Source organism: Pristis pectinata, chromosome 27 (assembly GCF_009764475.1).
Source record: "Pristis pectinata isolate sPriPec2 chromosome 27, sPriPec2.1.pri, whole genome shotgun sequence".
Classification (NCBI taxonomy): Eukaryota; Metazoa; Chordata; class Chondrichthyes; order Rhinopristiformes; family Pristidae; genus Pristis; species Pristis pectinata.
Genome location: NC_067431.1, coordinates 17,679,035 through 17,706,850, shown reverse-complemented (window position 1 = coordinate 17,706,850; position 27,816 = coordinate 17,679,035). Strand labels below are relative to the sequence as shown.

The 27,816-nt window shown below is 42.4% G+C and overlaps 1 protein-coding gene across 4 annotated transcripts in view; it reads left to right on the top strand.

The window, feature by feature from the left end:
* nectin1b (nectin cell adhesion molecule 1b) overlaps positions 1–9,960 on the top strand; it is a 379,915-nt gene extending 369,955 nt beyond the window's left edge. For 2 of the 4 annotated variants that reach the window (XM_052039771.1, XM_052039769.1), the window contains 2 exons: positions 2,608–2,794; positions 9,380–9,510. In XM_052039771.1, coding sequence (XP_051895731.1) covers positions 2,608–2,751 — 144 coding nt within the window. In that variant the 3' untranslated portion in view covers positions 2,752–2,794; positions 9,380–9,510. Of the gene's footprint in view, positions 1–2,607; positions 2,795–9,379 lie in introns of all 4 variants that reach the window. The other 2 variants (XM_052039770.1, XM_052039767.1) reach the window with 1 other exon arrangement.
* Positions 9,961–27,816: the final 17,856 nt, after the last annotated feature.

Here is a 27,816-nt window from a genome sequence, read left to right as displayed (position 1 = left end):
CACTGGATGCTGAAGGAGGTGTGAAAGTATATACAGTAACACTGTTAAGAGAAACAGAAACATCAAGATTAAAGTCTTAAAAGGACAGTCACTCCTGAACACTGTAAAATGATGTCCAACGCAATGGGAGAAATATTAGTTATCAGCCAACCCTGCCCATAGGCAACCTGCCCGTTTTAAGGATCTTGCCTCATTACTCTGCACTGGTTGGCTGCAGGCATCAAACTGCTCTAGTTCCACATATCCCAAGGAGAAAATCAAAGGAAAGAAGTCAATGTCAGATCCCAGCTGGCCAGTAAAGGGAAGGGGTGACTGGTGAAACCAGCTCACATTAGTCTTGTGGACATCGTTCCTTCTGACCATTCACAGAAATGCTTAAACAGTCTTGATCGCCTATTTTTAATGTTGTATGGAGAGAGTCTGACCCTCACTCCATTCAGTTATCTCCCAAAGCAGCCTAATGTACATTTTAGGATGCCAGTCTGTAAACTAAAATGATCAACCACCTGAAGCAGACACAGTGGCTGGATGGCACCAACAGAGAGGTGGGTGGTTCCGGCCCACAGATATCAGGGATGCAACCGGCCAGCAGAAGTAGTTAAAAGTTCCTCCAGTGTCACTGACCCCACTTATTACATTTATCCCAATGACAGGATCTCTGCCTTTGACCTTGATGACTCTCAGATCTCACTGTTTCTCCTTTCTATTCTTGGTCTTGACAAGCAAAGGTTACTCTTTTCAGCCAGTATGACTAATCAAGATCAGCATCGGAAACGTGGACTGACTCTATACCCCCTCCCTAAGCCACCAAGGCCGATTACAGACCAGTTAACAAACCAAAAATAGAAAATTTTGCCTGTGGCACCAGCCACTGATGAGACGTTAAAGTTTGCTTATCTGGAACTAGGCCCTCTGCCCACTCCATCTTATAATGACTGAAGTTACATGTGTACTGACTCACTCCAAGGTACAGTTCCACAGGTACTAACTCTGCTGCAGTTCCTACTGCATCTGAGTGGGGTATGTAAGCATAGACACAGACCCTGATTGAAGTACAGTCCCACTGGCATCTACTGTGACTGGGGTACAATGGCAGATGCTGGCTCTTACTTGTGTGCATTGGTATGGACACTTGCTCTGAGTACAGTAAAACATCTGGGGGCACAATTGGAAGATCAAGAACACAAGAAAATAGGAGCAGGAGAGGGGCACCAGCCCCTCAAGCCTGCCCCACCATTCAATATGATCACGGCTGATCTTTGCTGGCCTCAACTCTTCTTCTGTGCCACTTCCCCATAGCCCTCAGTTCCTTGATCTTTCAAATATTTAGCCATCTCCACTTTACATACTTCTAATAATCAGCCTCCACAACCCTCAAGGGTAGAGGGTTACAGAGATTCACTATCCTCTGAATGAAGAAATTTCCAAGCACGTCAGTTGTAAATGACCAGCCCTTTATCTTGTAACTTTGTCCCCTTGTTCAAGTCTCCCGCTAGTGAAAACATCTCAGCATCTACCTTGTCAAGCCCCCTTAGGGTCTTCTATGTTTAGCCTCTCTTGACAAGGCATTCATCGCATCCCAGGAATTAGCCTAGTGAATCTCCTTTGGACTGCACAAGGGACTATAGGTGCTGGAATCTGGAGCAACAAACAAAATACTGGAGGAACTCAGTGGGTCAGGCAGCATCTGTGGAAGGAACTGAGCATTTGATGTTCCGGGTTGAAACCCTTCATCTGGTCTGCAGATGAAGGGTCTCAACTTGAAACGTTGACTGTCCATTCCCCTCCCTAGATACTACCAGACCCACTGAGTTCCTCCTGCATCTTGTTTATCGCTCCTTTAGACTGCCTCCAATATCCTTTTTTTTAGCTAAGTGGATCAATAGTGTGCACAGTGTTCCAGGTTCCAATACCCTGTATCATTTTAACAAAACCTCCCTATTTTTAAACTCCAACCCCATTGCAATAAAGGCCAAAATGCTGTTTACCTTAACAACTGTTGGACCTGCCTGCTAACTAAAGATGTTTGACATCACTCTCCCCCTCAGTATGAATCCCTCCACCAAACAGAGCAATTAGTCATTTATCTGTTTGCTGCTTGTGGGAACTTCCTGTGTGACCACCATTGCAACAGTGACTAATCTCACCGAACTGCTTCATTAGCTGGGAAGCTTTTGGAATGACCTGAGGTTGAGAAAGGCACCTGATTAAATACCTTTCTAAGATTATCCAGTCACTAAATTACAACCAAAAATTGTGTGCAGCCAATCTATGAATAGGATGTGCTGAGCAGGCATGTGGCAATTGTCCTTTCTATTTCCAAATGGTCAGCATTGACTTTGTTACCTTTCAGACTTTACAGATGGAGTGACTGTCACCTGAGGCTATTTTTAACCTGCACCTCTGCCAGTTCTGGTTGTACTAATTATTTAGTTTACTGTTTCAGAAATCTTTTTAAATTCTGCATCAGTTCTATTCTTTAATTTTTTTTTCTATTACTGTCTTTCTTCCCCCTCTTGTTTCTTGCCTTGATCTCTCTTTCTCTCTCCCTCTCTCTATCTTTCTCCCTCCCCTTCTCTCCCCATTTCCTGTCACTCTTAACTCTAGACTCCCGGTGCCAAGGACTATGACATCCAATATGCTGAGCTCGACACAGCCGCTCTGGCCTCTTCACACTCCAGCCCTCGGACTTCCACTCACGCTGGCGGAGATCTTGTCGAGTATGCAACTATCCAGCCTAACTTACGTTAAAGCATGCCTTTTTAGGCCTTTCCCTCAGACCTTTGACCTCCAGGTACACTTCTGCACTCCCCCCTCTTTGTTCCTCAAAGTAATCTGGTCACCATTGCACGCAGTACACTTAGTGGAATGGTTCCATCACTAACGGACTTTGTAGTGCATGTTCCAATTTATGGGCAAAACTGTTCCAATAATTATTCACACCTTTGCGCACCCAATGCTTTTTGTGTATGTTTATAATGAATGTTTTAACATTTTGCACTGGTTGCTGCTTTGACCAGTTGCACTACGCATGGCATGCTGCAGAGTGAATCCAAGAATTTTTTAAATTGTGTGTTGCAAAATTGCATAAATAGTTGTATTCCTAGTTGACCAGTCTTGATTCTAAATCACAATGATGGTCTGTCGCAGTACAGAAAGATAAGCATAGATCTATTTTAAAATATCCCTGCGTTCCCAGAAAGTTCCACTTGGTTTTATTCATGTAGAGGGCAGAGACGACCTTTATCCCCTCAAGGGCATTTGCCTTCTAAGTTCCATGCACTCAGTCACTTTTCTCTTCTGGCATGACTTACTCCACTGTGAGTATTGGTAGATTTTATACACTAAAATGGATGTGGACTATTTATACTCAACCTTCCAGTGTCAGCTTCTTGGGCACTGCTTCAGGGGCAGGTTAGGATGAGTCCAGGGAGTGGTGGAAGTAGAAAAATTATAGCAAAGCTAAATTTAAATGGACGAGGACATTAAAGGAGTGTATCACAGTCCGGTGAAAGAAGTTCTGAACATCTTAGAAACAATCTCACTCATTGGAACTGAGAAACTGACAAAAACAAAGGGAATTCAGGATGCAACCACGTTTTCAAGCGTGTAACAGGGCAGAGAGCTCCTGAGGCCATAGCTGATGGCTGGGATTGAAGGGGAGCCACTTGGGGTGGTTGTGAGCAGTCTAGCATCAGTACCATGCTATGCATCATTGATGTCTGCCTACGAGTTTAGACCCATTGCTGAGTTGTCCTCACTGGATGTGGCAGCCCTGTGATGTGCAGAGGCTGTAGATGGAATGGCCCTGTTCCAACCACCACTTGTGTCCCGAATCACAAGGAGATCTCCCTGCAGTTACTGCCAGCTGTCAGTGCAGCAGCCCGGTGATTACTTGCTGAAAAACGACTCCAGGATCAGGGACAGATTGAGCAAGGACCAGTGAAATCTTAGAAAATCACATCAGCCCCTTCAGTCTCTGAAACCGCTCAGGAATGGACCTTAATCAGGTCATTGCAACTTACAAAGATAACACCAGAATTGAGAGGTTGTAACAATCAGGAAAGCCTGAACCATCTGGGTCCCTTCACTCTGGAAAAGGGAAGGCTGAGAATGATTTGACTGAGGTCTTTAAAGTAGGGTTGGTAGGGCAGGCATGGAGAAAATCTTTCCACCTTGGGGGTGGGGAGACCAAACCATGAGCCATCATTATAAAATAATCACCAATAAATCCAATAGAGAATTTATAGGAAAATGTTTTACCCAGAGTGGTGCAAGTGCAGAATTCACCATCATACAGAGCGAGTTGGATGAATGGATTGAGGTCAAGTTGAATAAACAATAAGAGAGCGGGGAACAGAAGGATATGCTGATGGGTTAGTTGAAGGCGGCTAGCAGGAGGCTCATGTGGCTGACTGATCTCAGCATAGAGCAGTAGGATGGAACAGTCTGTTTCTTTGTTGTAAGTTGGATATAATTCTTCAGGTGAGGAAGTAAGATCCACATAGAAACCAGCTGACTTGCTGGTGCAAAATTTTCTGGTTTTATTTCAAAATAAAGAAGAGCCAACAGAAATGGAAGGCTGGTCCATGTTAAATATCACCCATTTTCTGAATGCCTTTTTAAAATGCTTTCAAAATATTATCTGTAAAAACCTTTAAAGGGAGACTTTGTCTTCTAATCTTCAGAGCCCATCTGAACATTGCACAACCTTTGACTTCCCATCTGTTAGCCTGGAAGGAAATGTCTAATAAAATCTATAAAGTGTGGTTGTTATCTGGCTCAAGAACAGATGCCAGACAAGGATGACGCAATGGCTGGATCATTATCAGATCCCATGTGCACTTAACTCTTCTTTTTGATACTAAGCTTTTGGAGTTAAGGGACACATCTGCAGAATCTCATTGATAATATTTAAAACCAAGCATTGATTGGTTGGTTTATTGATAGTGGTGTTATGGTCAGACATGACAATGACTGGGTGCATTTGGTCACGCAGGGAGCACTCTCTATCATAGCCATACCAGCAGTGCCAAGCACTACTAACCCAACCCTTACTGTACAGTGAATGACTAGTGTCAGGATGCAAGTCTTCAATTCACAGCAAGTAAATCATTACAAAATGAGGAGTCAAACCCAGTGTTGTAAAAACATAAAAATTAACAATATCCATTCTTATTACCCATGATTAGTTAATTTCCTTAACAGCAACCTCGCCATACCCACCCCTCTACCCATCCCCAAGCTGTTCTGCACAAGGCAGTCAGCAGGTAGAAAACTGTAAAATCACCTTGCTTGATTGGCTATCAGAAGTTGGGCCAGAACTTCTTGGTGATTCACCACTGGTAGGAACTTGCTCCTGGAATGCACCTTTAAAATGTCTGGTCAGAGGGTGTGCCAGGGAACAGCTGGATATCAAGAAGATATTGTGGGGAGTGAGGTATGCTAGTGATGAATGATATACAGTACAAAGGATGCAGCGGAACAGTGGCTTGAATCAGCCAGAACAGAGGCGCAAGGGTACACTGGTATATCCAGGCGATTGGGACACACTGGGAGCAGTGTTAAATATTTAGGAGGGAAATTCTGCAGAGAATTCAGGACAGGGAGAAAAATCTGTGAAATCTCTTTCTTAAACATTTTTTAAGAGGAATCCATTGAATTTACCTGACAAATATGTTAGAATCTTTGAGTTATAACTAGCAGTAGATGAAAGGAAAATATTACATGTCATGTATTTGGATTTTCACAAAGCATTCAATGAAGTGCAAGAGGTTAGGATATAGGATTGTGGTGACTCTATTGGGGATTGGCTAATGGACAGCAAACAGCCAAAGCAAACAGTTCACTTTCTGGTTGGCAGGCTAAGTGTTGCAAAAGTCAGTGATTGAGCCTCAGTTTTTTTTGCAATCTTGATATTGGTTTATTATTGTCACGTGTGTCAAAGTTATAGTGAAAAGCTTTTGTTCTGTGTGCCATCCGGGCAGATCATGCCATACATAAGCACACTGAGGTAGTAAAAAGAAAACAATGCAGAATATAGAGTTGCAGCTACAGTGAAAGTGCAATACAGGTAAATAAATAAAGTGCAAGGGCCGTGACGAGGTATATTGGGAGAACAAGAATTCATCTTTAGCATACAAGAGGTCTGTTCAAGAGTGTGATAACAGTGGGATAGAAGCTGCCCTTGAGTCTGCTGGTATGTGCTTTCGAGGTTTTGTACCTTTTGCCCAATGGAAGAGGGGAGAAGAGAGAATGACTGGAATGGAAGGGGTCCAAGTTAATGACTTAGGGGAGGGAACCGGGTTTGCCCATAATATGAAGTTAGATCAGAACGTAAGCTGAGAGGAGGACACAGGGAGGCTGTTAAGGGATGTACCCAGGTTAAGTAAATAGGCACATACTTGGCACATGGAGTATACTGTGGAGGAATTTTGATGTGAAAAATAGAAACTGAGAATTTTTTTTTAAAGTTGAGAGATTAGGATATGTTGGTATCTCAAGGGACCTGACGATCATTGTACAGGGATCACAGAAAATTAATATTCAGATACAACTAGAAATTAGGAAAGTAAATAGTATGTTAATACTCCAAAGAAACTGGAGTATTATTGCATTTATGCCAGGTCTTGGTGGAATCACACATGGACTGCAAACTTCACTCTTGTTTCCTTATCTAAGAATGGATATACTTGCAATTGAAATGAGTGCAGTGAGGATTCAGTACACTGATTCTTGGCATGAGGGAACAGACATATGAAGAGAATTTAACTGGATGAGACTTGCATTCCCTATCACCATCAGCTGGTTTTCCTCAAGCTGCAGATTATCCTGACTTGGAAATATTCCACTGTTCCTTCATTGTTAGCTGGATGAAAGTCCTGAACTCTGGACTGATTGTAGTGATGGTGAGCCATCTTGAATGACTGTAGTGATTCGATAAGAAGGCTCAGTACCACCTTCTCACTGGCGATTTGGCATGGCCTTGCCAGGAATGCTCAAGTCAGGTAAATGAATTTTAAAAAATAAGAATAAATGATCACAGAATCTTTACAGCACAGGAGGAGTCAGTTTGGCCCATCAAATCCATGGCAACACCGAGGAAAGCATCACATTCCATCCAATTCCTCTGTTCTTTCCCTATAACCCCGCCTGTCCAGTTCCTTTCAAAAGCTCTGATTAACTCTCTTTCCACTACCATTACAAGCAGTAAGTTCCCGTTCATGAATACTTACTGCATAAAGAAAGTTTTTTCTCACATTAACCTTGTACCTTATGTTCAAAAGTCTGTGCCCCCGGCTCTTGAACCACCTTCCACTGGGAACAGCTTCTCTCTACCCTGTTCAAACTAGCCATTATCTTGTACATCTCTGTCAAATCTCCTCTCAAGGAGAAACCCCCAGCTTCTCCAGTCTAATTAAATTAAATTTAAATTTTATTTACAGCATGGTAACAGGCCCTTCCGGCCCAACAAGTCCGTGCTGCCCATTTTAAACCCAAATTAACCTACCCGTACGTCTTTGCAATGTGGGAGGAAACCGGAGCACCCGGAGGAAACCCACGCAGACACGGGAGGACGTACAAACTCCTTACAGACAGCGACGGGAATCGAACCCCGATCGCTGGCGCTGTAATAGCGTCGCGCTAACCGCTACGCTACCGTGCCGTGTGGAGCTGAAATCTCTTGTCCCTGGAACCACACCACACACCTTCTCCAGCAACTTCACATCCTTCCGAAAGTGAATTAGATGCTCTTACAGAAAATTCTTAAGGACCTTGACCATGTGACTGCTGCAAGGTTATTTCTGCTGACTGGCGAATTGAGGATTGGAGGACACCGTCTCAGCTTGGGGTGTGAATTTTTGGAACTCTGTCCAGAAGGTTGCTCAGTTTTTGAGGATATTCGAAACAGAGGTCGATAGTTTGTTAGATACTAAATGGGTAGGGGTAGGATCAGGGTAAAAATGGGTGTTCGATGGGTGCGCAATGGTCAGCATGGACTCAGTGGGCTGAAGAGCCTGTTCCCGTACTGTATCTCTCCATTTTATGACATTAAAATGATGGAGAGATACATCAAAGGATATGAGGATAGTGCAGGAAGATGGAGATGAAGGGTGGCATGAGCTTAAAAAACTGAATAGCCTGCCTTGGCTCTTGTTTTTTTTTAATTTGTTCTTTTATTCTTATCTTTTTAATACAAAGGCCAACTCGCATGTAATAGTGGTGGAAAAAAAGTACTCAGTGAGTTTCAGGATGTTTTCAGGGAAAATGAATCTTTTGTATTAGCTCAGAGATGATAGGGTAATGATTGTAATCTTTTCCCTGAAATCCATGCAGGAAGGAGAGATACTCTTTCTGGTGCATCAGTAAGAATCAATCTTACCTGAAGGAGCAATTAAAGGAAAATTATGTCCATGGATCCTGCTCCTCCCAGCTATCAACCCAATTTCATCCATCAGTGAGACAAGAACATCTCAGTTTCATTTCTGTTGTAGAATTTCCTCTCTGTGCATCTCCTTAAACCAGAAACAACTTGTATTCATACAGTCATTAGCATGATGGTCAAATATCCTGAAGCACTTCACAGGAGTATCTAAACTTGACACTGAGCCACTTTGTGGGATGTGGGGAGTGGTGATGAAATGCTTGGTCAAACAGGTTAGATTTTAAGGAGGGTTTTGAAGAGGGAAAGAGAGATGAAGAGGTTTACAGAGGAAATTCCAGAGCTCAGGACCTTGGCATCCGGCTGAAGAGTGATACCAAATCTGGATACATAAGAAGGCAGAAACGGAGGAGATCCAGGAAGGCTGTAGAGCCGGAGGGAGAGACAAAGATAGGGAAGGGTCAAGTTGGGGAGTCTCTGATGAGCTGTAATTCACCTGAGTCCCAATGTAAAGCAATCACGTGTGGCTAGAACCAACCCAACTCGATGTTCCCTGAAACTCCTGTGCTTCGCTATCCAACAAAATGAAAAGGAATTACTGTGTTTGCATTTAGCAATAAAGAATGGAACATTTACACTCTACAAACCAGCTCCCAGGTTGCATTCACTGGTGAATGGGTAAATTTACTGGGGGGGCGGGGGGGGGTTGTTGTGTGTGTGTGTGTGTGTGTGTGACCACACATGCACAAGCAAATCCTCACATGGCAGAATATTGGGTGAGATCAGTATCGGCCTCTCACATGAAGGCCAGACCTGTCAGAGAGGTGTAGGAAGGTAGCTGTCACCTGTGGGAATATATCCCAGCAAGAGATAGTGACCCTCCTTGGAGAAAGGGTGATCTAAGTGTTGTGTAAGTGGATTTCTGTTGAGAAATATTGCTTAATTTGTCAAAGCAAAGGACAAAGCTGATTCTGAATTCTGCCCTGTCTTCCACAGTACAATGGGAATCGCTATGAAGAACTATCAGATGAGGATGAATACGTGAGCAGCCAGCACGATTACCATGATGACTACTTGGAGCAACTCCACCCTATTTACAATAAGTTATCGTATAGACCCCCGGACCGTTCCCATCACCCTGACGCCGCTCACAGATATCCCCAGCCTGGCTCCCGGGCACCGTACATTTACCCAAAAGAACAGTATGTGTAAATGACTGTCACTGACCAACCGCAGCCATGAGGGCACAGCACTGAGCCCACTGTCTAGCAACAAAACCCCTCCTTCAGACTTTGGCTGTAAAGCCACTTAACCCTTTATTAACCAATGGGACTTAAGTTTTGTTTCACTCTCTTGCGCCCCACATGGCACTCAAACGGGAAACATTTCTGCCACACACTGGTTTTAAAAGGGTTAATGCTGTGACTTTGCTTTCACGAGTAGTATTAATGTCAATGCGAACACAAACTTCTCCTGCCCAAGGCCTTGTTATAGCGCTTTTGGACTGACACTATCAGGAGTGTCCGCTTTTGAGCCAAGACACTGCTGCACATCAACCAGTAGGGGGTATTGGGAGCAAGTTGGGGCTTCGGTGAGGGTGGGAGGGAGGGGAAATGTTGAAAGTTGTTAGTGCCGTTTGATATTGTTCTTGTGTAAGTGACGGTGGGTATACAATGCTGCTGCTGCTGCTGTCTTTGATGCAATGGGTTTGGGTCTTACTTTACATGCAGAAATTTCTGCTTGCAAGCCAGGTTTTTTTTGTCAACACTGCCCCTTGAACACACTGGCTGATCAATAACCAGCAATGATCCCTGTCTGATCGTGAACTCTGTGTGTTACAGAGGGATAGGTTTAATGGGCATCCGCACATGCCCACTGTTAGCCTCCTCTCCGATTGGCTGGTTGTAATCCCCATACTGTGCTAATGGTTGGCCAATCCTAATGATCATGATTATGACCCAATGTTCCATTGCGCTTATCTGCTTTTGTGTGTGAGCAGTGACCTCCATTTTATTTCAGACCCTGCAATGAGCCAATATGTTCAGTACGGGTGAAGCTGGCCTTCTCTGAGCAGGAGTGCATTGAGGGTGGATAGTTAACCACACTGGGCCTGACCTGCAGGAACCCCCTCCTCTTCACACGAGAGCACTGCTGCTGACAGTTCACATTGCACTGTGGAAAGACAGTCGGTGGGTGGAATGGTGTAAAGGCTGGATGCAAATGGACCCTGTAATGTTTAATGATGTGCTCAGTCTGAAAACTGAAAACGTCTACAAAAAGCAGGGAAGAAAATGACCACTTGCCATGCATATACTCAGGCCTGACCTGAGTGTGCTTAGTGCTGGAAGGAGGTGTGGTTGTGGACATATTTGGGACCAACAGAGGGGAGTAGAACGGGAAGATGAAGAGAATAGGAGAACTAAGGGAAGAGGAAATACGAGAAGTCGTATTGGTCGACTATAATTTAATGCACCTTTTCTGAAGGCTTTGTAGGACGTGATCCAGTGGGGTGACTTATAGCCTGCCAGAGGCGAAGTGGCCAGTGATGACTGTTTTTTAATTCATTCACCGCACGGGATTTTGCTGGCAAGCCTCACATTTATTACCCATCCAAAATTGCCCCATGAATCTGCAGCTTGCTTGGTCATTTCAGAGGGCAGTTAAGAGTCAACCTTATTGGCGAGTGTGGAGTCACATTTAGTTCAGATCGTGCAAGGGTAGTAATGCTTTTTCCTTGATGGAAAAACACTGGAGTTTTTCATCAGCAACTTCCTGCCCTCCTCTTCTGAAAGCACCATCACTTCGTAGGGTACAGGTTCCAAGGGTACACTCTGCCTCGAGTACCTGACCCAAGCAGCCCTTCTGCATGTGCAGAGCTGCTCAGTAGATTTCACCCAGACACTCAACCCAAGGGCATCATTGTTAAAGTAAGTCCTGCCCACTCCCATCATCCACACAGGAGGGGCCAGATGGCAAACAGGAGCCCTGGATCAGCCTCTCGCCCCCCCACCCCACCCTATTCAGGGAATTGATGCATCATAACTGTTGCCCCCGCTGAAGTCCATGAGTTTAAGACAGACCTGAGACTGAAGCTGAGATCTTTCTGGACTGTGTGGCTCAGTAGTGCACTAGTTAATGTAGAAGCACTTTGTCAAGAATTATTTTAATGATGAAAATATTCTCTATTTAGAGTTGTGGATATGACAGTTTATAGTTTAATGGCTCCAGCTTTTACTTAAACAAAGGTTTAGTTTGGAAGTGTCACTTGTTATAGAGAGAATTGAGGCTTTTCTGGGTTGTTTTTAGCCAAACTGGTAAAGAGATGGTTTGCTGGTTTTTGGCATAATGGATATTGACCATGCAGCAGCCTGGAGACAGGTATCAGCTGAACTCAGCTTTTTTTCCCCTCTTACTAAGGTCATCCCTATTTCAACTATGTAACAATTGCACTTTGTTTTTTTTTGTATCTTAGATATACACAAAGTGAGAAAGCAAACTATTCTTGGAGTAGAAGCCCTGCCTCTTGTAATGTTTTACCATAAATAGAGAATCACAATATCCCAAACTCTTTCTTATTCATTCTACTACATAGAATCTAAACATTCCAAACCTATCCTGATTCTATCCTGTGCTCTGTAATGATTAAAACCCCTTCCTATTCACTTCCACTGCATACAATGCCAACAATTCAACCCCCATCATTTTCACTCTAATAACATAATGGCCAAACACCATCCTATTCTTTACATTGGAATGACATTTCATAAAACCAAACCCTTCTCACTTACTCCCATAGGGTAGAATGCAATGGACCCAGCCTCTTTCTATTCTGTATTTTGCTGGATCCATCACAATGACTCTTTGGATAGAATTCTAATGGACCAAATATCTTCCCTCTCCTTGGATAGAATTTCCAGTTCCTATTATTGCACTTTGATGTAAAGTCCTGTATAGCACTGAAACATGTTTTCAGTATCTAAGCACTATGTCAAATCTAGGCTTTAAGATTAGGAAAAATGCCAGGTGTCTTGTGCCCAGAATGTATAATTTCTCTCTCCTGATAGATTCTTGCTGCTTTTCTATTGTGGTGCTGGTTTTCAATATTGGTTTCAAACACACCGTTAAAACGTAAAGATGGATTAAGAAATAGTATACTTACATTGACTCTTAAAACAAACCAAATATTTAGCCATAAATATAGTGCCGAAGATGTATTTTGCAGGCACTCTTCACTTTATGAGACTCAATCCAGAAGCTGCATTAACAACCGAGAAGCAGGGCAGATAAACTTAGAATAAAAATAGAAATGACTGCAAATATTTGGCAGGTCTAACATCTTGGGAGATTAAAACATGTAAAATTCAGGTTAATAACCTTTTATCAGAAAAGGGCAATTGGCAATTGGATTTCACCCATTTTTGCTGCATTAAGCAGGCACTGTTTTTGCCATAATGCTAAATTTAGAGTCAGTGAATAAAATGGCAAAATTGGGACATCCTTGCTTTAAAAATGGATGTTGTGGTTTCCTTCCTTTAAGGTATCCACCCAGCAGGATGAATCAGGCAACTGTGCCTCACTCATGGGATGACTCATAGGAAGCAATCAATGCTATTGAAGTGCTTTCCTTGGATCCCACAGCACTGGGGACACAGATTGAAGACATCAGCACACAGGTGCTTCTATCAGTTCTCAGGATTGTAGCAATGAGATTTTTAAATACGTTAACATGACTGGGTGGAGGATTTATGATATACAAAATCTGTTTCCAAGCTGGGACATTTTAAAGCACACATGATGCACTGCTGTCAATGTTTCACTGAGAGTTTAATGTTAAAGATCATAGGCCATGAACGTTTGATCCAATTTGTGCCAGTTAATGCCTGATAGGCATTGTACAAGTTGATGATGTCATCCCACAAGGGAAATACAATGGGGAACTGGCACCTGCATTATGGAAGTGTCCAGTTCAATGTTCCATATGACGTTCAATCAGCATGGAAATGAGGACAAACATTTCAAGACATGTGACATAATGAGCAAGTGCAAAAGGGTCCAATTCAAGGCAGAGGTCAATGCACCTTGTGTCCCTTTTTCATTCCAAACGTCTTGAGCATTTATTTTTCCTTTGGTGGGGTCCTGCACTGAATACCTTAAAACACATTAAATAAAACACAACTGCACTATGGCATCAAACTGTTCTGTGAGAGCAGAGAACTTTCATTCTGTGCAGCTCTCCTCCCACTGGCCTCCATTTGGAACCATCAATATTGGATTGAGAATTGGATTATTACACCTCTATGCTGCAGGTAGTTGAAAGGTGAATCAATATCCTCTGCAGCACCGCAATCTGTCTGTGAACCTGTTTCAAAGGGGAGAGTAGAGTGCAAAGTCCAAAGAGTACGAGGTTCTAATAAAGAGAATAGTTGACCACTGTGATGGAGAATTAGTTCCCAAACATTAACTTTCCTCTGTGCCAGCCACAGACTGCCTTGTATCTGCGGCATCTCTTGTTTTTGGAAACTTATTCTCTAGCTGCTTGAATAACAAAGACCCTACTGAACAACTGAACGTTAACTCAGCATTCCAAGAGAAATAGGATACACAGAGTCTTTGTGCTCTACCGCTGTTAATGTGGTACACAGCAAGGATACGGTAGTCCATCACTGGTGCAGTTAGTGTATACCACACCAGAGATACACAACTATCAATCATTGATGCACAGTGTGTAATGCATGAGGGTGCTCTAATCTCCATCACTTATGCAGTCTGTTACACGCTGAAGCTGCACTAGTTTATCATTGATGCATTTAGTGTGTAACACACAAGGATACGCTTATCCCTACTGGTGATCAGTTTGTAACACACTGAGAGTGCACTGGTCTCCATCTCTCCCTGCAAGTAGTGTGATATATATAGGGTGCACAAGTCTCTTCTGCTCTTACACATAGCTAACATACCATTCCTGAAAAACTATATTTCACCTTTATTTCTGACATTAATGGATGCTGTGTTTAGCTCTGCAGCCTAATTAGGGATCCCCAGCAATCACAAAATTGGGGGAATTTACTTATTAAAGGTACATTTTCCCAATTTTGTTAAAACAAGACCAACATCTTTTCCCTGCAAAGATTGCTGCTACATTGTCTGTAGACACTTTTGTGTTGCTGTTCACTAAGGTATGTCACAAGGGTGGAGCTACCAACAAAACATCCTTTATTGGAGACAATCAACACAGAACTCACAGCAGTGCCTGCTGCAACAATATATCCAAAGCTGTAACATACAGTGGTAAAAACAACAAACCCATGCAAACCATTGACTATCTAATTGTGTTATGCCAGCATTTAACTTTCTATATATGTGTAATTATACAATAAACTAATGGATTTCAGAGAAACATACTTCCAATGTCATAAATGTAATCAAACATAAATTTATTCATGTTCCTAGTTCCTCCCACTACAAACCCCTAAACTGAACATCCCGATAGTACCCATTCCAGGCACTGTAATTCCCATGGACCTTCTCTCCAGATAGGCTTTGTACATAATCTTACATTCCATAAAACAGCTGTTACTCTAACTGTGCACAGCCATTAGTACATTGATCTACATATTTTCTAAACATGAACATTAACACAGGCAGATATCACTTCCTGACCATAACAGCAGTTGCAACTACATCTTGTTTTCAGCATGTTTTCAGTATATTATATTTTTGTGGGGTTTTTTATTCTTGATTCCTTTATTAGGCTCCCCTTCTTCATGTCTGTGCACTCATGTAGTCTCACATGTTGAATTCCCATAGGTACAGAAACTTGTTCCTATTGAAATTCAAGTCATCACCTCTGACCTTCTCTCTCTGGATTGTTTTCAACTATCATAATTCAGCTGTTCTTATCCTCTCCTATCTCACTTTGGATACACTGTATTGAATGAACCTAAGTTTAGGGCTAGTGCAGCATCACTCATGAGATCTTTGGAATGCATGAATTGCCTCCACAGTGCAATTCCTTCCTTCCTCAAGGCACTCGACTCAATTTGAACTTAATTCAGCCCATTCTATACTACTACAAACAGAAGCCCTGTAGACATCAAATTCTTTTCAAGACTTGTGCAGTTTGCTCCACCACAACTGTATCATCTGAATTCATTGACGTGACCTTGCTACAGCACCCGTACTGAGGTTCTCATCCTCTACCTTATCCGCCGATCCTCACAATGGCACAGCCATCATGCTGAGACTCCAATAAACTGGTTGGCTGAACAGATTACAGACTGCTTCTCCACTCTGGTTGCTAGTGAGGACTGTGATATTCCCACTACTCTTAAAATAACTACACTGTCCAAATGATATTCTGACTCAGACCTTCATTTTGGGACACCTCACATCTATGTTTCTGGATCACTTGGTGTTTTGCTCCACAGGATTATTTTTCCATCTTCTGATAGCTTCTGCAGAGACTTAAGTATTACACATCTTCTGCCCAAATATCTCACAGCCTTTGTAATACAATATTTGCTTAACATGCTGCCCCACAGTGAAATAAATGCCCATACAGCTTTTTGTTGGTGGAGTCCTGATCAGTTAACGCTACAAATCCCTGAGTCTTGAAATGCTCTTAGTAGACTCTAAATGTCCTCAGTGGTGTATTCTTTCTTGAAGTTACCAACTTACACTACAACATCACCTTTCCCTTCCCTGCCAGGTAATTTCACTTCAGCTCTGTATCACTCAATCTTTCTTCTATCTCCAGCGTGCAACCTTTGTCTCCATTGGCACAACCTCTCACTCACCTCCCCATGAATTTAGCTGCTCTACGTGTCCTTTAGCTTCACGTTTCCCTTCAGATGGGCTTTAACCAAAATCGGACTGTTGCGCCATTCCCTGCACCTTGATCACCACAGCTGCCCTCACAAAGCGACGACCCCATCTTTGCTGTACTCTCAACCCAAGTTTTATTTTCTCTTTCATTTTCAGGTGCTGGAATAGCACTATCAATTCCTCATTCACTATGACCACTGTTAGAGCTATAGCGAACATCTCTGGTCTATGCACAATAGCCTTTTTAGTATCACTCAAGTCCACTTGATAGTGAATTGTTTGGGTGAGGCCAGTGCATACCAAGACTCCAATGATTCCTGCATTTCTTCATTGGCCACTGCTGCAATTCTTTGAAACACACAGTCCCTCAGTCTGAGTGATTCAATCCAGTCCATGTCCTATACCCATGCTTCTGGCCCATAACTATGATAGGTAACTGGACCTTTCCATCTCCACTGGCAACCCAACAGTTTATCTCCCCCTAACTGGAGAGTCCCTCCTACAGAGATGCCCAACACCATTTTGCAGTGCCTCTTCAGAAAGTATTTGTGATACACATCTTGGTCTAAAACAAACCAACTTGCAGCTATATAAATATGCATGCTTATAATGGAGTTCTCAATTAATAAGGTGGCTTTGAGTGTATTTTCATTATTCTCCTCCTTAGATGTGCAATAAACTCCATTCAATACACCCACTTCCAACTCTTTGTTATCCACTTCCAGTGTGTGAATGGCACTCCAGCAGTACTCCCCACTTTTGCCTCTTGTGACCAAGGCAAACAGGGACTACCATCCTTGCCAGAAGTTTCTTTCTTCAGGGACTTCTGCCTCCATGCTAAAGGCTCTATTCTGAGGCCATTAGAACACCAGGCCATCTTGAAAGGAGATTCCGAGGCTCATGTAACATCCATTGCAGAGCCTCCTACCTTTAGCACCCATATGACCCACAACCTTCCTGCATTTAGTGGATTTCCCAGCAAACTGACCTGTAGTGTCCGCGTAACTCAGCTAAGAAGAACACCATGCCGCCATTCCGACTTCTGTGGCTTGTTTCCTGCTTGCACCTCACAATCAGGTCCTGACCGAAGTTAAGTGTCACTTCCATACTGGTTACTATCCTACACAGTCCTTTGTACATTAGATCCAGTGTGTCAAACCTGAATACTCTCATTTGCCAGCCCACACACCAAATAATCCCACAATGCCCATTCTAAAATGACATGCAAATTGCACGTTTTAGTCATTATCTTTAACCGGGTTGTGTTCAACCATTTTCTCCGGTCTCAGGCTTCACATGCCAAACTTGCAGCATTCAAAAATCTCCCAAGAGTTGTCTAGCACAGAACCAGGCCCTTTGGCCCACCACATCCATGCTAACTTTCTGCCCATCTACACTAATCCCATTTGCCCCCTTTAGGTCTGTATCCTTCTATGCCTTGCCTATTTAAGTGCCTGTCTAAATGTCTCTTAAATGTAGTGATTGTGTCTGACTCCGCCGCCTCCTCTGGCAGCACGTTCCAGATACGAACCATCCTCTGTGTAAAAGACTCTCCCCTCAAATCCCCTTTTGCTGCTCAACCCGCTGAGTTCCTCCAGTAGATCGTTTGTTTGTCCCCTTCCTCTCACTTTAAACCCATGCCTTCTTGTTTATGATACCCCCAAAACAGGAAAAAGATTCTATCTACCCTTTAGTGCTTGCTTTCAAGGTTTTTACAGTGTCCTTATAAAAGACCTCTTCCATAATTGTTATACTTCTACACTCACCAGCATCTCAGATGTTTTGGGCTGTACGACGAGCAAGGATATCACCGCTTTTCGCATGTGGCCTCCTTGCTCTGTTTTGTATTCTTCCCCAAGAACTTGAGAATATTATTTGCTCTCAGAAACATCTCCTCTAGTTCCACGTATAGACAAATGGCTGAGACCTTTTACTTCTCAAGCTTGCCAATATATTTGCCATATCCACTGCCTCCCATCATCACCCCTCTGCCTAGTGAACCCCATTATCTAACACTTCACATCAAAACAGAAAAGGTAGTAAATACGCAGCAGGTCAGGCAGCATCTGTGAAAAGAGAAACAGAGAATGTTTTGGGTCAAAGACCCTTCATCAAACTCTTCATCAAGTCTTTCACCTGAAATGTTAACTTTGTTTCACCTTCCACACATGCTGTCTGACTTGCTGAATGTGTGCAGCCTTTTCTGATTTTATTTCAGATTTTCAGCATCTGCAGTTGTTTCATTCTCCATTACTTTACGCTCATTAATGCTCTGCTAATCCCTCAAGAAGCAACATCCCAAATGTGTTGCCACTGTAGCTTTTTTGTGTCGCTGATCATCAAGGTAGGTATCAAGCAGTGAGCTGCCAATAACACATCCCTTATTGAGGGCAATCAATGCTCAACTAACAGGAGTGGCTGGTACAACAATATATCCTGAGTCTGTCACATGGTGCATACTCTTCTCAGAGGTGCACTCACGCTCATACACACCACAGTACTGTTGCATCTTTGCTAATGGAAATTAAGGGACACCATGTGAAGTGGTATCAACACTCTCCACAGCAGCATAAAAGGCCGGGATGGAGGTGAGGGAAAACACAGGGAAAGCTGGGACATTTGTCTTCAGTGTGTGTGGCCACACACCGTCTCTGCAATCATCCTCACAAATTGAGTCTTGTGCCGCAAGTGGCCCCAGGTCACTGCGAGATGCAGGCTCATTATTCAGGCAGATAGGAGCACACTGCTGTGCATGGTTTTGAAAATCTACAATAAGCACTGTGAGACCCAGCAATAATGTAACAAATATGCACAGGATTGAAAACTCAGGCAGGCATGTGCAGACAGCAACACATCGATGTCCCAACTGGGACTCTTTAATTCACGCCTCCTTGCCAACCTACTCTTTGTTTTACTGGGAGTAATAGACAAGAACTATAGCCTGCAGATTATAGCTCCAAATTAGCAAAGCTGTGCATCGCACACATTGATGACATCATCACGTGTGTGAGTGATGCTGGCAAAATGTAAGCCATGCTAAGGTGATTAGTGTCAGAAGTGGGACTTGCAGATAAAAGTGTGTCCAACTTCTAGGCTTGAGATTGCGTTAGTAGTCTCCGTCACTGCTGCAGTTAGTGTGGACCGCTCTATAGGTGCCCCACTCCCTATCACTGCTGCAGTAGGTGTGGAACACACACTGAAGGTGCACTGGTCTCTATCACTGCTTCTCCTGGGACGTGCTTCTATGAAAAGTCGAGTTAACTACTGGTTAGTAATCATGCAACATGGTTAGTGGTCACAGGCTAGTGTTAATACAACACAACTGGTGATCATCCAACACAATGATCATTAAATGTCGTTAGTGATCATATAACATAGTCTTTGATCGAACAACACAGTTAGTAATCATGCAACATAGTTATTGATAACATAATTTGTTTATTTATGGCATTTAATAATCATATAGCAATGTTATTGATCACACAACATGGTTATTGATCACATGATACTCTGGTTATTGATCACTTGATGTAACTTCTTTTTTGCATTGTTAAATGTTGTAAAAAGTTCCCTTTCTTGTTTTGTTTGGTATGATTGCTTGGAAAAGATTTTACCCTGTTCATTAGACCTTTAAGGTGCAACAGTTCAAACCTACGTCACACTCTGTTGTCAACCTCATGTACTACAAATGTGTTTTAATTCTTTGAGTATTCAGTGTCTTTTACACCTTTTGAATGCATGTCTCCTGTCATGTAAAATGAATTCTGTAAATTTTGAATGATGAATTTTTTTGTAGAAGTACAAAGAGAATTCCAAACTCAAAGACGCATTCAGTCCAGCTTTCAATTAATTCAGAATAAGAATGCACATTGCAGACTTTAAATTTTTATGCAAGAATGTCTTTACATTCAAATGAACATGAAAATTGAGTGCCAAAGAAACAATTATAATGTCACTGGGTCTCTGGTTCAGTGAGGGGAAGTTTTCAGGTTTAAAATTTGTCAGGGTTGGCTCAGGATGTTAAAACCAACCCACCAACTAGTTCTCTTTAATAGATGGAAGTAGAGGTGGGAGGAAACAAACTTCCACGAGGTGAATTATCCAGTTAAATATTATAATAAGCCTGTGCCTCAATTTTTCCAAAATTTTACACTTATTCCCAGCTGGCTGAGTTTTTCAGGCTCTGAGTGACTCAGAAGCTGAAGGGAGATGCTCCCTGCCTCAACCAGGAGATGTGCCTTTCCGTTAAAGCAACTTAACCCATGATCTTTTATTTCCTATAAAGGTGACTTCTCAGTAATTTGGGTTTCCCAGTAGTTCCCCAGTATTAAGCTTGTTGTAAATAGTCTGACCTAAAAATTCACATTGACATACAATGGTTAAAATGGACCTGCACATGGGGTTCCACATCAGAGTTCCCAGTCCAGACGAGAAACAATTTTTGTGAATAAGCATCACAATTTGTGGTCTTTGGTGCAGACATCAACAGCTAGGAATTGTGTGTGACCCATGAACTCACCTATGCTATCTTCCATCATGGTTGGAGCACTTAAAGCAATGCTTTGCCACTGGAAGTTGTGCTGGATGCACTGGAAGGTTTGAGTACTCAAGAGCGTCGAGATGATACTACTCAGCACAGCATTGAAGAACATGGACACCTAGGGAAAGATTCAGGGTGCTCAGAACACCCATGTCTGCTCTCCAAAAACATAGAACTCACCTGAATAATGATCAGTTCTGGATGCTTGTTGCATCCGAGCTGAGCCCATTAAAATCTTCCACATTGGACACCACAAGAAAGATGAAGGTAAGGTTGGTACACTTTAAGGGATGCATCAAGTCCTACATGTAGGAGCCTGGACTTGCTTTCCTATGCACAGCACACACCGTTTATTCATTATGCACCCACTCGCCAATGTGGCATCTGCAACATCCAATATACATCGCACAACAATCGTCACATCTGCTCCCCAGTATCTTCCACGTGTAAGCACGTTGTGCATACAAAAGTGGGCACAATCCTGAGCTGTATTGCATGTGTGCACTGATGCAGTGGGTTTTTACAACCCAACTCAATCCTGTGGCTCCATAAAAAAATTGCAGCATGCAATTGAGTTTCTAGGCCATTGTCGTTAAGATTAGTGGATGAGCCTTATTTGCAGAGGATGCTTGACTGAGCAGTCTCATATTTTCTCATTAATTCACTTCAAGTCAAAGCAGCCTCACTGCAAATTAAAAAATCTTGGGAAGATGTCAACCAGAAAGGCTGTGTTTGTAGATATTTAACTCAGCTCCAAACACTGCTGTCTGAGCAGCAATGCTACACTGATACAATCTTTCTTTTAAGGAGATTTTACTGTCTCTGTTATTTCCTGGTAGTTCGGACACAGCAGAAACAGTAAACTTATCACCTTCACCGTAAATTGCTCCACAATCTAAAGTACATGAAAATGACTACAACAGGAATACTAAAATATTGGCAGAGGCATTTATCATCTGGCCCAGGATGTCTCTTCCAGAGAAGTAGGAATTAAAAAACTGGCTGCAGGATATACCGGAAACTTGTTTAGGGACTGATTTGAATTCATTCCCTTCCTAAAATTCATCACTTCTTCAACACTCTCTCCTGAACAAAGTAATGCCTTAAAATCTACCTCATTTACCAAGCTTTCCTTCACCTGTTGGGATTATAAGTAATTCTAAAGGTACTTACATGAAACACAATGAACAATTCTTACTTACTGATTATGACACACGAGAAGGCCATTTAGCCTATCAGATTCATGCTGGCTTCAGCAAAGCAATCCTTTTACTCCAATCCTTTACTATAGTATAGTTGCTACACTAATGAAAATTGTTGCTATAAAGACAGGTGCTGGCTGCCTGTCATAAGGATCTTCCAAACTCTACTTGAATAGAGACTTTATACTGCATTAAGTGAAGTCAATGTGCAAAGATAAAGAGGGTCTTTATGCCACATTACAGAGCAGCCTCTATTTCTAAGTACTGTATTACCTTATGGTCTGTTAAACTGATGTCTGCACACATCTGGAGGTTCCCCTCCAAGTTGCACACCATTCAAACTCGGAAATATTTTCCTGGTACTTCACTGTGACTGTGCCTAAAACCTGGAACTCCCAACCCAACGGCACTGTGGGGGTACCTTCAACAGAAGGACTGCAGTGGTTCAAGAAGGCAGCTCGACACCACTTTCTCCAGGGCTGTTAGGGATGAGCAATAAATGGTGGCCTTACTAGTGATGTTCAGATCCCAATAACAAATTTTAAAATCTTTATACCCTCTCTTTGCCTTTCTACTTTCATTTTTAATTTCACTCCTACACTTTCCAAATGTGTCCAGGATTTCTGTTGTATTGAGCTTGCAGTGTCTGATATGCACTTCTCTTTTTTGTTTATCATACTTTTTATGTACCCAGTGATCAAGGGTCTCTAGATTTGGTGGCTTTTTTTTCTTTATGGGAACCTTGAACCCCTTGAATCCCTGTGTTTAATGCTTCCATTGCTCCAAGACTGATTTAGCTTCATGTATGTATTTCCAGTCCAGTACACTTTTGCAATTCACTTCACAGTCTAGTAAAATTGGGCTTGCTCCAATATAAAATCTTTACTCCTTTATTTTCATCTCTTTCCAGAACAATAAATGTAACTGAATTATGATCACTGCCATAATTTGCTGTCCCACTGATTCCTTCCACTTGCCCAGCTTCATTCCCCAAAACTAAATCCAGAATTTCCTCCCCTTTTGTTGGACTTGCTGCACACTGGCTAAAAAAAAGCTCTCTGGCCTACAGTTTAGGAACTCTGTGCCTTCTACTCGTTTTACATTGATTGCCCTCCAGTCACTATTTGGGTAAATGAAATCTCCGACTATTACTGGCCCTGATGCTTTTGCATTTTTCAGAAATTTGCCTACAAGTTTGCTCTCGTCTCTCCCTCAGACTGCTTGGAGGTCTATAGTGCATTCCCAACATTATCATTGTCCTTTTCTATTCTTTGTAGGTGTCTATAAACTGCATTAGGGTGTGGCTTGTGTGCTGCATTGCAGGAGTTCTGTATTCTATGTTATTTGAGGTGGCATGCCTAATAATTGGTAATAGGTCTACTATTGTCACACGTACTGAGATACAGCAAAAACATAGAACATAGAAGAGCACAGCACAGGAACTGACCCTTCGGCCCACGATGTTGTGCCAAACTAATTAAGCTAATGATGCCTAATTAAACTAATCCCATGCCTGCACATGGTCCATATCCCTCCATTCTCTGCAAATTCGCGTACCTAACTAAGAGCCTGTTAAGTGCATCTATCGTATCTGCCTCCACCACCACCCCTGGCAGCGCATTCCAGGCACCCACCACTCTCTACATAAAAAACTTGCCCTACACATCTCCTTTGTTGAGAAAAGCTTTGTTTTGAATACCATCCAGATAGATCATTCCAAACGTAAGCACAGCAAGGGAGTACAAAAGGAAAAAGAATAACAGAATGCAGAATCTAGTGTTACAGTTACAGAGAAAGTGCAGTGCAGGTGGACAAATAAGGTGCAAGGGCCATGATGAGGTAGACAGAGAGATCAAAAGTTCATCTTTATCATACAAGGGGTTCATTCAAGAGTCTTATAACAGCAGGATAGAAGCTGTCCTTGAGCCTGGTGGTGTGTGTTTTCAAGTTTTTGTATCTTCTGCCTCATGGAAGGAGGGACAAGAGAGAATGATCAGGGTGGGAGGAGTCTTTCATTACGTTGGCTGATTTCCCAAGGCAGCAAAAAGACTAGACGGAGTCAATGGAGGGCAGGCTGATTTTCGTGATGGATTGAGCTGTGTCCACAACCTTCTACAATTTCTTGCAGTCTTGGACAGAGCAGTTGCCGTACCAAACTGTGATGCATCCAGATAGGATGCTACTGGATCCTAATAGACATGATACTGGTGTCTGTACAGTGCATGACATGGAGAGAGCTGTTGTAGGAGGGTCATTGGGTTATTTTACAGCTGTCTGTATGTGTCATTATACTGTGTTATTAGGATGGGGAGGGGGGGTGTCTATATTGTGTTACAAGCACCAGTTTCCTCAGTTAAGGCGTGCTCGTGTTATAATAGGTCTGCATTCTATTCTATTATATGTATGCTGTACTACAATGTGCCTGTATTCTATAATATAGGTCAACTTTATATTGAGTAGCAGGGCTCCTGTAAATTGTGTTAAAGTATGCAAAATGTTCTGCATTACAGAATGTTTGTAAACTGGGTTGCAGAGCTGTGCTATAGCATGTTACATGGGACCCTGTTTCAGATCAATTTAATACTGAGTTTCTAGATCAACAAGGGATTCTCCATCAACGCTTTGGCTTTGTCACAACTGCATTCTTCCACACCTCTACAAATCCATCATTATTGTCCTTCTCTCCAACCATCCTCTATTCCTCATGTTTCTGGACTTTCCCACTTCCATACCACACATCTCTGATCCTCCACTTGTCACTGTGACCATTGACTCACTCTATCTTTACTGCATGTCTAATTACATTGCTTGTTTGAAACCAGCACTGTTTCCCTCCCTGCTATTTCCTACTTTACTGTCCTCATCCAGAAACTCTGGATGAATTTTAAGAACTTCCCCAAGAATGCTTTTGGAGAAATGATGGAAGGAAAGGGGCGGTGGTGCAATATTAAACACTTCAAATATCCAAAACACTACCGGCTGCCAACACACCCTTTTTGGTTTGTAATGAGGTGGAGTCATGGGTAGATAACTTTCCTGCTACAAGAAGTTATAAAATAGTTTAAGGGAGTTGGTTCAAATTTAACCAGAGTTTTACTTTTAATGCCTTTGAGATAGATTTCCCAGAGAACAAGCTGGAAGCTAAAGGGAATTGGGAAGAATTAAGTCGAACCTTCCCTGCACCACTTGTGGACAAAGGGGAACAGTGGTGCCTCCTTCTGCCCCTCCCCCTCCACACCTACCACCACACCCCTTGCCTTTGGTAACACAGCACCCAAACTCCCAGCGAGCGGATCCCCAGGTCAGTCAGTCACCAGAGGACATAGGATTTTTAGAAATTTGCCAAAACATTTGGAGGAAAAAGAGGCTTAGAAATCCTCATGCATCCCATTGGTAATCACAGCAGAGGCATACCAATAACCATTTCAGCAGTGCACCCATCACTAAAGTCAGTAGCACCCAAGGCATGATACCACTGAACAGAGACAGAGCAAGTTGTTGTGATCTGGAATGTGCTGCCCAAGAGAGTAGTGGAAGCAGATGCAATAGTAATCTTCCAAAGGGATTTGATAAATTTGAAAAAAGGAAACAGTCATAAATTTATTGAAAAGAGGAAAACGTAAGGAATAACTGGAGAATTTCAATAAACTGGCTGAATGGCCTCCTGCTGACCAATTCTCCAATCTGACCGATGCCAACTCCTGGCAAACCACAGCTGGCTCTGCTGTCCTTTACCCTCTACAGACAAAACCAGCAGGAATTCATCCTTGAGGACACTGTTCAAGAGCATCAAGAACCAAAGAATCTTCCCTCCAGCCTACATCACAAAAGCTGGGGCTGTTTTCAGATTGCCAGCTCCTTTCACACAGTTGATCGGGTTTTGTTTGCTGCTGGGCTGTAGGGTAATTTATATTGTTTTCCTTTTAATGATTTCTGAAAGAATTCCCCTGCCAGATTTATGTGTGCACTCTTGCATCTTTCAGTGACTGTGATACAAGCCACAATGCTTGGGCATCCAGGTTCAGATTACCAAATCGTTAGATCATTAAACACAGGCTACTGGAGGCTGAAGCATGCACTTACCTCACTTCGGGCAAGGACACCTACAGAGAACGAGAAGTGGGTACTAAGGGGGCACATCTGACCAGCCCTATTCCAGCTGACACATCCTGTGTACGGGTAGTCACCCTCCTGCTTAAATGCCACTGTGATTTTGCTGTGCTCCTGAGACTTTTTCGTTCAATTTTAACAAGAATGCATCAATCAATGAGTTGCTGACTGATAACCTCAACTTGGCTTCTGATGGACTGCCCCTCGCTGCTACAGTACAATATCCCTTCTGCAGCTATCGAGTGAGTCAAACCAACTCATCATCCACTCTGGTTAACAGAGTGTTAGTCACTTGAGCACTGTTCCCAATTAAAGAAGCCACTCAAGCAAAGCTAGGCCTCTAATATTCTCACCAATCAATTCTTTTTAATTAAATTGTCATCTTGAAAATCCTCATTGGGTTGCTGCTGGCTCCATCTCTGGATGGCCACTAGTGCAGAGCTAAATGTATGATTGTCTCAGCTGTGTACAGGGTGACTACCTGTACACAGGATCTGTCAGCTGGAATAGAACACTTCAGGAGAAGGCTGACTCTTACAACAATTTATAGGGCCTGTCCATTTAATTACACATCCTCTTCTTAAATGCGTCCAATAAATCCCAGAAATTGTATCCCAATGTGCAACCCTCTCCTTCCTGCACTGTACCACCTGCACACGCTCTGTTGACCCACTCGCCAACATTATAAAAGAAGTTGCATTTCCATAGCCTCTCTCACAAACTCAAGTCATTGAAAAGCTCTCTACAGATAATGAAGTGCTTTAAAGATGCGGGACATATGACAATTAATATGTGCACAGCTAGATCTTAGCAACAGCAATGAGTGAATGACAAGATAATTTAGTTTTAAAGGTGTCGGGGAATAGATTTTGGCCCAAGAAGAACTCTTTTCATTGACATAATGCCGTGTGGGCTTTTATCAACTTGGCCTTGCTCTAACATCAACAAAAATTGAGAGTTCCAGTGGCAGACTCGATATGGACTTCTTACATCTGTTTTTTTTTATTAGCTTTGATCAGAAGTTATCTATGTTTTCCATACATTTGGAAGTATAGATAACTTGATGTTAGCGCTTAATCTTACACAACTTAATAATGCCAAAACCCATAGGAACACCTGTTCTAACTTCAGTATCACCATAGAAACACATTTTAAATGTCTCCCTAGTAATGCATTTTGACAGTATTCTCTCTCCATAGCAACCCCTCCTCAAATAACTTATTATTCTCATACATTTTTAAATCTTCTCAAGTACACCTGGTCTATGCACAGACATGCATAAAAACAGCTAGGATTCCCAGTTGATATTGACATCCAATAACTCCTGTTGGACAGTCAAACTACTAAAACAGGATTGCAACTCACTGTGATGTCTCTGGAGGTCAAAGAACCGGTTGACTCTTCTGAGTATTTTGGCTTCAAAGTACATTCTTGCCTCATTCCATCCTTCTACCATGTTGTAAAAAAAGTTCAGAGGCACTAGAAAAGATGCAAAAATGATTTACGAGAGTATTAATAGAACTGAAAAATACACTTATCAATAAAAAAAAGCTAACCAGCTTGAGATTCTTTATTTCTTTTAAAGAAAATGTTGGGTGTGTGATAAAGGACTTAGAAATTATGAAAGAGTTTAATAAGGTAGACATAGATAAAGTGTTTCCATGTGGGGAAAATTAAAAACCAGGACAAAAACTGTAGGATAGTCAGCCATCAATAAAACATCTTAGAATGTTGGAAGAAGTGTTAGAATGTCGAGC